The sequence below is a fragment of the Kogia breviceps genome, chromosome 6, assembly GCF_026419965.1.
Source record: "Kogia breviceps isolate mKogBre1 chromosome 6, mKogBre1 haplotype 1, whole genome shotgun sequence".
NCBI classification, from domain to species: domain Eukaryota; kingdom Metazoa; phylum Chordata; class Mammalia; order Artiodactyla; family Physeteridae; genus Kogia; species Kogia breviceps.
In genome coordinates, this window is record NC_081315.1 from 30101874 (window position 1) to 30114970 (window position 13097).

A 13097-nucleotide genomic window follows, 5' to 3' on the forward strand; every position below is an offset into this window, starting at 1 on the left:
ACATCTTCTCCTTGTATGCCTCCACTCATACCCAACGATGCTTTTCCTTCAAGTTCACCTTGCCTCTCTGTTTTGTCTTAATGAATTTCACCAAGTTCAATTCTAAACCCACAAATTGAATTTTAGTTCTTTCAAGAATGATGTAATACAAAGCAACCAGGACAGTTCAGGACCATTTTCTGATGGTTCCTTTATAAATGGCAATAGATTAGACAAAAAATTAAATAAATGTATGAATCATTTGATTACCCTCTCCCCTCTCGAAATGCAACCACCTTCCAGAAGGAGTTTAAGCATCAGAGCAATATGAAAACTCTACGACTGATTAAATGGGTAGTTATCCCCCATATTTATAAAGCACTGCACTAATTTGTGATGTGGCCAGAAAAATAAATTACTACAGATATTTCTAAGAGTGACCAAAGGGGGAAAAACCAAGAAGATGCACATGGTTCAAAAAGAGGTCAGTAGGACAGAGAGTGGGCTACAAAATTCTGTCTAAATGGAAACAATATGGTATGTTCAAAATGAAATCTTAAGGAGATAGAGGTTAGCTTTGTAACAATATACGTCTGAAACATATTACCTCTGTTTGCCATAAAGATCTCCAGGGCTGTATTTTGCAAAAGATAACGACGAGAAAAGATCGATCGTATCTCTGTGAACAGCCATTTTCCATGCAGCCCTTCTGTATATGCCAGGATCTAGTGAGGAAAGAAAGAATCCAGAGTAAGTAACAATAGAATTTCTTTGTTCTCCCCCCCAATTAAAACAGAAACGTCCCTATTAAGAAAAATAATTTCTAAGAACTGAATAGTTATTGAAGTAATTTAGAGGGTGACTAAGAAAATAGATTGCAATTCATGAAAAAAGATGTTTAAATGAAAAAGCAGAACAAAATTGTAACACATCTATTTATAAATATATTTGGGGGCCTTTTAAAGCAATGATGTAGTCTAATGCTTTTCAGGAAATACATATTGTGTATTACTGATTGGCTGATTTTTGAGTCATATTATAGAAAGCAAAATTTTAGACAACCCTTAAAAAGAAGACCTCAAAAGAATGTCCTACATGCTTACAGATGACATATAAAACTCAGTTTAACATAATATAACATATCCAGAAATACTTTTTGCATACTTTAAAATTACAAATTTAAGTTCATAACTTCAAAAAAATCACACTTATAAGGTCACTGTTAAGGCAACAGTCACTCATTCAGAAAGCATAAAGACTGACTGTATGAGAGGTTAAGTATCATCTTGTCAGCTAGGCTAAACACAAACCTGCGAATGAACTCAGAATAATCTATGGAGTAGGAGGTTGTCAGAGTGACTTGTTACAATTCTTGTCATCCCATGTGACAGACGCAATGGCTTAGAATCTTTGCCAACTCAAAGTAATCCCGTCTTTAGTCCTAAGCCACTTTGTTGCTTTGTTATTCAAGTTTTGTTTTTTAAAAAGTTCATTTCAAAAGCTTAATTATGAAGGTGTTAAATGAAAACCAGAACTGGAATTTCTCCATACTAGTACTTCACAGAATATTAATGAAGAAAATGAGATGTATTTGCTATCAAACACTGATGAAAATCCATGACAGCAAATTAACTTAAACAACTAAGATAAATTTCTCAGAAGTAACCACCATTAAAAAACACAAATAAAATGACATTTGATTATTATATTGCATTGTAAGGAAAAAGACAGGATAAGCAAAGAGAGGAAAAATAATGAATAGTAAGAATGTATCCTATGTAAATGTTCATTTTTGATTTCCATTTTCTAGATCTTAATTGTAAAAAAACTACATTCCTCAATGCAAAATACAGGGGATTTTTTTTGGGGGGAAGAAGAGAGAAAACTTATTTAACTTACTAAATATGTATTTAGATTTTTCTACAGAAATTATTCTATTTCTGGTACCACAGAATCTAGAAATGAAAGACTGGGTACAATTCTTAGGCTTGGTGTTATTTGAAAAAACAAGACAACAATTCAAAGTTCCAAACTAATCACACTTTAAGCTTTAAAACAGGTGATAGAGAAAATCCTACTATCTCTTTCATACAATCAATACCTATGTAAGTAAGATGAAGAGAAATTAGGAGAAAAAGAGAGGACAAAATATCAGTTCTACTCTCAAATAGTTTTTTAAACCAGAGGTCACATGCACCCCTTTCTCCGACCACAACCAGTAGCTCCAAGGCTCTAGCATCTGCAGTGGCCTCCTGACTGGTCTCTCTCCTTCTAATCTTACCTGGAGAAGCTACTATGACCAGAGGAACCAAAAAAAAAAAAACTTTTTAAGTGTAAATCAGATCATATACTCGTATATTTGATACCATCCAGTGGCTCTGCATTACATGCATAATAAACTCTGAAGCTCTTTATAACTGTTTATAAAGCCTTACATCTGGGACTGTCTGATGAGCCCAACTCATGCTTCCTCAGGGCCTTTATACTTGCTTTCTCCTCTGCTTGGAATGTTCTTCTCCCAGATCTTCATATGGCTGGCTCACCCTCACAGTCACATTTCTGCTCAAATGTCACCTTCTTAGAGAAACCACAGGATCTAAACCCCACTTCTGTCACTACTGCCTCATCCCACCCCAAACCCATCAGACTTCCTTCATAACACTTATCACCACCAGAAATTACAATATTTCCTTGCTTGTCTATTGACTCTCTTCAGCACTAGAATACTAGAATCTAAGTTCTGTTAGACCAAAGGCTTTGAATGCACTCTATTTCCATCTTCTAGAACAAGGTCTGACACAAAGTAGATGTTTTTGAATGATTAAATGCATCAATGAATGGTAACCAGAATTCCATATATGATCCACACTAATTTTGGGGGGGCCGTAAGGTATTTTCCCAAAATTTCAAGTAGTTGAAAATACTTGAGAAAATGGTTATTTACATAAATATTCAGATTTCTGGTTTCTCAGGAAAAACTGGAGCATCTGTCAAACCTAGATCTATATACGCCACATAGTACAACTGGCATGCACTCTCCGTTTTGAAACAGTCTCCACTCATTCACTCATTTACTATCTGTCTCGTTGCCATTGGTATTTGTGTTTGCCATACTTAACTTATCAAGTAGTAGAGAATCCAATACATGTTCTGTAATACTTGTAGCCCAATCTATCCAACTATTAATATGAGACTATTAAATGAGACCTAAACAAGATAAATACTTAATACAAAGTCCCTTGGGAAGGTAGTGTCAAAGTCTGGCCTCCTCCCAGGTTTTCTAATCCAAATGTCCACAGCTTACTTATATACTACATTGTCACATTTCCAAAAAAGGGTTTAAATGTTTGTTAAACTAGAACTCAACTCATCAGAAATTTTAATCAACTACATTTGTTTTCCGGTACTTGTGTTAAAAGTGAAAGAGGAAAATCAAACAAAAATAAACAACAAAGCATTGGGCTTTAAGCTCTGTCATATGCTAAAAATATCACACACTGGTCTGAAAATTCTACCTCTTATATACTGTAAAGCTATATAACAAGTATTGCTGCTCATAATGGTGATGCCAAGCATTGCAAGATCATAGTCATGCAACTAAAGATTTAATTATTTTCTAGACTATTCCAATTACTAGCAGAAGTATACTAAAATACTGTTACAAGATTTTTCATGTAACCGTTTTTTAATCAATCAAAAAGTTCAACTTATATCCCATTCCTTTAAGCAGTATAGTTATTTTAAAGATATACTTGAAATATAGCAAGTGGTATGGCCCTTTAAAATTTGTTTTATTACCAAATGTCAAACATACACAAAACTACAGAAAATGACATAAGCCCCATGTACCCATTACTGAACCTTAGAAAATCCTAACATTTTGCCACACTGTCCTATATATTTTAAAAACTTATAAAGCATTACAGATAACGCTGAAATTCCCATATATAACCCTTCCTTATCCCATTTTCCTCCATCATCAGAGCCGATCACTCCCCGTGTTTTGAGGTTTAGCATTCCCATGTAAGTTTTTATATTATTAGTACATATACATCCACAAATAATATCCAGAATTGTTCTACATGTTTTCAAACCTGATATCAATGGTATCATACTGAATGTATGACAGTGTGCAATCAGAGTTAAATATAAGCAGGTAAAGTAGTGTTTTAAAACTTCGAGAAAAAGAAACAGGAGGAGAGACAGAAAATTATTTAAAATTGCCAAAGCTATCAATATTTAAAATCTTACACAAAAAAAATTAGACTGACTTAAAAAAAAAGTAACAAAATAAATTCTACACTTATGGTCAAGATAGTGGGATTTAAAATAGAAACAAAGAATCTCTTAACTAACAGAATTACTAGCTGAAATTGATATAATAACATTTCTTTTAAGTATTCATTAGGAAAAGGTGTCAGTACTGAAAAGCAGCTGAGGCCTAGCTCAGCAAGAGGTTTATTTCTTATTGGACTGGTATATTCCTGGTCTGAGGCTTCACTTCAAAGTCTCTAGAGTTCAATTAAAACTGGATTAGGAAGAAGCAGACCCTTCTTTGGGACTTTCTGTTCACTGAAACTCTACATACACTGACAGCACCCTAGACAGAGGTCTAGCCCTCCAATGAATCAGTTGCTATGGAAACCGTATCATTACCATTGCTCTGCAGTTATGACCACAAGTCTTGAATAGCTTGAAAGCTTAAGCCCTCAGCACTCTCTCTGAATGTTTACCACCTTGTTTTCATATCGTTAGTATTATTAGTAGTGAATTCAACTTTCATATTTTAATAATTTGTTTGAACAAAGACAGTTTATTGGTTAAATGTTGACATAAGGTTGTAGAGAGGAAAAAAAAGAAATCAGTATTTAATATATACATGTATATATACTCACACACATATAAAAGCATATATACTATTTCTTTACATTAAAAATATCAAACATATTTTCTTTAACATTTTTATCTGAAAATTGTGACTCTGAAAAAGGATTTATTATTTTGCCTGAATAGTACACAGCTTTTATTCTACACTTCAAATAGTATACTATGAATACATGGGAAAATTTCTTCACCCTGTTGCATTAATTGACTTGAAAGCAAAGTATTTTTCACCTTTAACCATTCATTTTGAAAAGCTAATGAATTTATCCAAATAACACTTTCTTCTGCTTTCTCATCCTCATGAAAGAATAAAAAAAAAACCTGCATTTATCGCCCAACTGCAAGATACTCTTATTTACTGAATATTAGGTATGTTCAAAAAATAGATTTAAAATAGTCTCTGAAAATATAGCCATATTTGTTCCACTTAAGTAAAAAAAAGGTTTTGTTTTCAAAATCTACCCTCAATAAATATAAAATGTTTTCAAATTATTTTTAAAGGGAAAGATATTAAAAAGTGATCAAATGTTTTAACCTCAAAAATAAGAAATATTTACATGGGAGTCTGCACATATAGAATCAATAAAAAGTGTTTTTAAAAACACTATTCTTAATGTTTACAGCTAGCACTGCATATCTTAGTCCCAAATAATCACCAATTTTTGGAGAGGTCTTACTCTTTCAGAGAATTCCACACTAATTTCTGAAGAATTCAATAATAAAAGTAAAATTAGATAAAATACACAAACAATAGTACTTAAAATTTCATAACAAAACCATTTCCAAAGTATATAGATATATATTTAACATCAAGAAAAACATTTTAAACTTAGCATACAAAATATAAACTAATCATGCCATCAGTTAAATAATGATACCACAGGTAGAAAATATTCATATCCCATTTTCATGGAACATAATTATAAATTAGTCATAAGGATTATACCTTAATATGGGAAAACAGTAAATATCTGAAATATATTTAAAATGAAAACACATGTTAAAAAATAGACACTAGTCTAAAAATAGTCTATCAACTCACCACTAAATACATGTGCAAATATGTTTTATTTACGATAATTGCAATTTTACCAGAATAGTTTAAAGTAATTTTAATCGAGTATTTTAAATTTGTACCACTCTATTATTAACAGTTTTTGGATTTTGCTGCATATAATTTTCTCTGAAGCTTGATACCAAAGCATAGCATTAAATTTATTCTAATAATGAATTCCAGTTGGTTTAAGGATGTACTTCATCATCAACTATATAAATGTTAGTAAAGTTTTTAAAGATATATTCTTAAAACAAAACTTAGAGGTCTTTTCAAATTGAAAAATGGCATATACTTGACCCTGGTAGAAATTTTAAGATGGTAATTTTGTTAGTTAATATATATCCATGAACATATAAAATGTCCCCAAACTTGGAAAAGAACAGAACAATAACAACAAAAGTATAAAAGTTATGAATACAGAGAAAATTACCTTTTAATTATTAATTATGAGTCATTCGATATTTTTCATCTATATAGTAAATTTCCTCCTTCTGCTTACTAGTTCTATGATGCAGTACAGTATTCTCAGCATTTTCATGGGTGACAAATTCAATTAAACATATTCATTACTCTAATGTTCTATTTGGCAGCTTAGTCAGTATGAAAAATTTTAAATATATAAATAAAATGCTACGTGACCTCTGTATTGATTGGGCTAAAGTGGTTTTAGCCTGGGAGTGGATGATGGGGCAGCTGGGAGGAGCAAGAGGGGAGCACACAAACACATACACTCTTAGGTTTTCTCTTCCAATTACTGAGGGAGATGATAAAACCACAGCAAATGATGTATCAGCTCATTTTATCTTATCGCTTTGGGGCTAGGTGACAATGAAGTTCATATTTCACTGGCTCCCATTGAAGATTGTGAAAATTACTTGCCCTCATGACCTGAAATTTCACTAGAAGACAGAAATTTCTCTTCTGCAAAGTAATGCAATTTTTCAGATGTCAACCTTTAGCCCAGCTTTAAAAATTAATTTCATTTATATTAACCAATGATATTGATATTTTCACAGAACACTCTTTGATACATAAAGCAATGACTGGTAAATTGATGTTGCTTTAGATGGGTAAAACGATTTTATTTTAAGCTGCTATGGCAGACAGATTTATGGCAAACTGAAATTCCCATTTCATAATTTAATATTTGTGCTGGTGTAGTGCACCTTTAAGCCCTTGGCCTGTAAATAATTCAGACTCAGTTGGTTCTGTTTTATTTTCAATATTCTTCAGCTTAAAAATAATTTGCATTCTAAATGATGTATCATAAAGCCACCTCTTATTGAACTAACATTTGGGATATATCCTAACGAGTCAAAAGCCAAATATAGTAATGAATAAGCAGAACAAGGAAGGTATTTATCCACCAGCTAACTAATTTTTAGACTTTTTAAAATTTAAACTATATCTCCAATCTGATTTGTTTTTTGAAAGAAGAACCCAGATACACCACAAAAGGTTAATAAGGAAGAATAATAAGCAACATGAATGCATCTTACTTTATTTTTTGTAACAGTACATAAAGTAAAGAGCTAGGTATTAAGTTTTCAGAAAAAGAGTAGAATAAACTTAGATAAGTACCTGAGTTTAAATAGAGACATTTGGATTTGGAGGTACCTTTTAAGATAAAAATATAATAAAAATAAAGTCACAATGTCAGTTTTATCATGAACAAGATGTGAAAGTGGTCCATATGATTTTAGTATAGAGATACAGAAATTACCTTGAAATTTGTACAAAGAAAATTCTAAATATTTTGGAGTAGTAAAAATGTTACTAAAAAATATACAATCTGGTACCTTATCAAGTTTTTATTACCTTTACCCAGTAAAGAGTTTTGTCTAATTCAAATGCCTTGAGAAAACAATCATTAGACCAATACCCTTCATTTTATTAATGAGGTAAATTAAACATAAACATGCATTAATTTATGCATTAATCTATATTCAAAATTAGAAAAAGGTCAAAAAAGACATTTCTCTAGTTTAGCTATTTTCTCCCCAAAATGATTTAATACCAGTCTGCCTAACTTTCTATTCCCAAAATCACTTTTGCATTTTTTATGCTAACAATATCCATATTATTTTTTCTTTAAAAATATTTATAGTTAATTTTCCTTACATGTATGATATGAGGAAATGGTAATATAAAGAATACCTTATAATTTTTCCATTTAGATTGGAAAGATTCCTAGTCACTTCTCAAAAACTTGTGAGAATGACATGCTATTGTCACTGAATTCAAGTTACAAAGTGTTTTTAGCTATTATTCTGCACACTCTCTAAGGTCATGAGCTTTCTATTCCTGAACAAAGAGTTAAATTTAAGTCAGCATTAATAAAAAACTGCCTAATTTTAAATGTGCTGGAATATTCTATAATATATACTTTTAAAACAAGCAATGGACACAAACTATCTTTCTTCTCAATGCCAATTCTTAGTTTATGAACTCAATCTCAATCTCAGATTGGTATCAAACGCCCTCCCTACATACAGGAACCAAATCTTCAAATTAGAGTAATATCAGCCTGTAGCTAGACTACTTATCTCTTTGTAGCAGATGCAACATGGTTTAGTCATTGGAAGATTCTCTGGTGACTAACCTATTTAAACTAATTAAAGGGAAAACCTTTGTTTATCTTCAAGAAATTTGCTTTTGTTCTTCAAACACAACAGAGAACAGAAATAAAAAGCAAAAGGAAAAGGAAAAAGTTACATTAGAACTTGATGCTAAAATCAGGACACTTTCTTCCTAATTAGAGGGAAATACTTTTCCACTTTATTTTTTTTAGCTTTCTTCCTCCTATTAAGTACTCATCTTGTTTAGCTGAGTTGAGTCAATGATAAATGACTAGTATAGGTTCTTATTTGCTTCCATGTTAGAGTATGAAACTAAATACTGTGCTCATATTCAGCTTCAGATACAATCTTCCAAAAAGCTATTTTTTAAGGACCTATATTACAGAAAACATTATGAGTGCTATTTAAATAAGATTTGAGGGTTAACATGATTTCATTGCATAACTCAATAACACTGCACACCCTCACAAGATTGGAGTTCCTACTTCCTGGAGCTTCTTGAGACTAGGCCACTGGTGTTAGTCATCTTTCTATTCACATACCAAACACGGTGCCAGGAACATGGAAGATATTGACTGATGGAGGGAGAGTCAGCCCAACCTCACAAACTACATAGAGTCTAAGATTCTGGGAACACATGAACACCAACATAGCACAAAGCAAAAAGGGACAGAACAATGAAAAGAAAAACGACAACACAGCATTAAAAAAAAATTAAATTCAAGGGTCAGCATATTTCAACTTCTGACCAAGATGGAGTAACAGGGACTGGATTTACCCTTGTACGCAAAAAATATTTAAAACAGATATAACACGTGGAAAAAATTGTTTTTAAGACATGAAACACCAAGCAGTGAAAGACAGTGATCTCTGAGAGACAGGAAAAAAAAAGTGATGATACCACCTACTGCCCCAGCTCTCTGCCAGAGGAGACTGCAAGCCCCAGAGCAGGCAGGAACATAGTGGTCTCTCGGAATAGAGAAAACTGCTTGAAGTACTATGAGATCAAGGGGGCGAAAAACTGCAAGATAGAGTAGCAGATTGGAGAAAGCTGAAAAGTAGCAGAGCTCCTGAGATCTGCAGTCTTCAGGTGAGATCTGATCAGCTTAAGAAAACAACCTGAGACCAGTAAAAGAATCATTCCCCCAAATTACAGGGAACAATATGCAGAGCTCACACAACCAGAGCAGAAAACAACCTCATAATTCATGGAGCACTGGTTAGAGTACTCAGAAGGGTTTTGCCTCAGTAGAGGGGGAAAAATAAGCCCTAGGCTAAATGCTGCCCTGGTCCTGCCTAACAAACCTTAACAGCAAGATCCACATAGATCAAATCATTTCCAAGGTACGTAATTGTATCTTAGAAAAACGGATTAAAATATTTATAGCATACAAAAATATCTACCACACAACAGGGTAAAATTCACCACAGCTGGTACTCAATTCATAAATTACCAGGCCTGAAAAAAAAATCAGGAAAATATAACCCATAATGAGGAGAGAAATTAATTAATCAAATGACACAAATGAGAGAATTATTGGTAAAAGACATCAAATTGGACAAAGTAGATTTTAGAGCAAAAAAACATTAATAGGAATAAAGAGGGTCATTTCATAATAATAACAGATCATTTCATCAAGAGGTCATAATTATCCTAATGGTTTCTGAACTGAATAATAGAACTTAAAAAATATATGAAGCAAAAACTGAGAGAACTGAAACAAGAAATAAACAAATCCACAGTTATAAACAGATTTCAACATTTCCCTTTCAATAATTGATAAAGCAAGTAGATGGCACATCAGTAAGGATACAGAACACTTGAACAAGAACACTGAACATGAACTGATATCTATAGAACACCCCATCCAACAACAGTAGAATATACATTTACAAAGATAGAGCACATTATGAGCCAAAAACCAAGCTGCAATAAATTTACCTAATTCCAATCATATAAAGGTATATTTTCTGACAACAATGGAATTAAATTAGAAATCAGTAACAGAAAGATTTTTTTTTTAATTCCCGAAATATGAAAACGAAATAGTATACTTCTAAGTAAACCCATGGGTCTGAGAAAAAAAATTAGGAAGTATTTTGAATTGAATACAAATGAAACACCACGACATATAAAAATTTGTGGAATGGCAGTTAAAGTAGTACTTAGAAGGAAATTTCTAGCACTAAACACCTATATTAGTGGGAAAGAAAAAAGGTCTCATATCAATGATTCAGCTTCCACCTTAAAAAAAACTAGAAAAAAATCAGAGCAAATTAAACCCAAAGTAAGCAAAAGAAAAGAAATAAAACTCAAAGTGAAAATCAATGAAACAGAAAATGGAAAAATAGAGAAAAAAAAATCAGTGAAACCAAACACTGGCTCTTTGAAAAGATCAATAAAATACATAAGCTTCTAGCCAGACTGATCAGGCAAAAAAGAGAGAAGACACAAATTACCAAAATCAAGAATGATATCAGGAATTATCAATATCAGAAGAGAAAAAGCATCCCTATGGATTACACAGAGACTAAAAGAATAATAAGGGAATATTACATACAACTTTATACCACTAAATTGGACAATTTTTATCAATAGACAGATTTCTTGAAAGACACAAACTACCAAAGCCCCCTCAAGAAGAAACGTAACAAAGAGATCAAATTGGTAGTTTAAATCTCCCCATAAAATAAACTCCAGGGCCAGATGGCTCCACTGGTGAATTCTACAAATATTTAAAGAAGAAACAGTACCAATGCTATACAAACTCTTCTAGAATATTAAAGAGGAGGGAATACTTGCCAACTCATTCTATGAGGCCAGGCTCACCCATATATTAAAACTAGACAAAAGCCTTATAAAACAAGAAAATCCAAGGTGCAGTCTCACTTATTTATGTAATTTCTTTGTCTTAAGACATTATGGATACTCTACAAAATAAACTCAAACTACCAAGAGAAGTTTTCCCATTCCTGCACTTTCACAAATTATCGCTGAATGTACCCAACTGTCCCCTACATTTCTCAAGAATGTCTACACCAGTTTCCTTTTTTTTGTGTATTCCAATTTGACATTCTTTGGATTTTAGTAGGGTGGCTGAATTCTCAGCCCTCTCATTTTACAGTGAGGGATTTCATCCATGACCACTGCTTTTACTACTAAACCACACAGGAGTGCTAGAATCTACTGATAAGACATTAGAGGTGATTACCTCTACACGGAGAGGACAGTTTTGGACTCATATCCAACCACTTACTAGATACCTCCACAACAATATCCTCTAAATTGTCAAATTCAACATATCAAAAAATGAACTCATTATTGTCCCCTCAGGAGCTACCATTAGTCCATAACACACTATTTTGCTAAAGGGAATCACAAAAACCACACAGAAATCTGAGTCATCCTAATGCCTACATATCATTTCTTTTGACCTCACTCATCTCTCAGCCAACAAGTTCAATAGAGTCTCTCTCCCTATCAGCACTTACATCCATCTGCTCTTGGTCACATACACTGAAATCTGCTTTAGAGCAAGTCCTCATCATATTTGAATATCTTCAGACATATTTCATGTTCCAACCCTGTCACACAACATGTACTCATTCAACCATGCTATGCTGTTTCATGCTTACATGCCTTCCATGTGTTGGTGGTCTTATCTGGAAAGCAAACTCTTAATGAGCTTGGTAGAGGAGGTGGTGAGGGTGCTTGTATTAGAGTAGTGGTAGACAGTAATAGCAAAAGCAGCAACAAATACAATTTAATTAGAGCTTGCTATACGCCAAGATCTATGTTAAGAGCTTTATTTCAATTAATTATCAAAATGGCATTATGAAATAGATAGTTTCACCATTTTATAAATGAGGAAATGATCTTTGAGAAGTTAGATGACTTAGTCAGTATCACATAACTAGTAAGTGGTATAGCCAAGTCTATCAGGCTTCTAACACTGTGCTCTAAGCCACTACCTACTACTTCCTCCACAGTGAAACTCTCATCCTTAAAGGTCAAGCCAAGGTTTTGTAAAACCTCTGACTTCCCAAGCAGATGCAACAATTCTCTGTTTTCTGCTATCACAGGCCTAGTACAAATTCCACTTATTTGTAATGTATCCCTTACCAGACAATAAATTTCCTTAGGTAGACATACGTATTACTAATTTCTATAAACCCAGAGTACCTAGTACATTATATAACTGAATGAATGTATACTTAATAAATAAATGATGAAATTAACTATTTCTGCTGAAAATTATTCCTTATCTCCCACTCCTTGCTTCCACAATTAGTTTCAAAACTAAATAGAAAAGAGATCTCTAGACTTTGTAAAATAGTGAACTCTGTGTCTCAGCTCCTAGTAAGGATATTCAGTGGGGCCATAATCAAGGTTAGCAAAATTTACTGTTCCTGAAGAGAGTGGTTAAAATGACCTCTCATAAGTACTAAACATTTATTATTTGGTTCACTTTAAAAGGAATGTATTATAAGAACAAAAAAGTGGACACTCTTCCAGAAATTGGGAAAAAAATCCTATAAAAGTATCATTGCCCTATGATGAATTATCAGCACCTAACAGAAATAAGTTTTCTAATACC

At 32.8% G+C, this 13097-nt stretch overlaps 1 protein-coding gene across 2 annotated transcripts in view; it reads right to left on the reverse strand.

The window, feature by feature from the left end:
- LRBA (LPS responsive beige-like anchor protein) overlaps positions 1 to 13097 on the reverse strand; it is a 721911-nt gene that overhangs the window by 224519 nt on the left and 484295 nt on the right. For both annotated transcript variants that reach the window (XM_059066707.2, XM_059066706.2), the window contains exon 40: positions 587 to 704. In XM_059066707.2, the coding sequence (XP_058922690.1) occupies positions 587 to 704 (118 nt within the window). The remainder of the gene's footprint in view (positions 1 to 586; positions 705 to 13097) is intronic.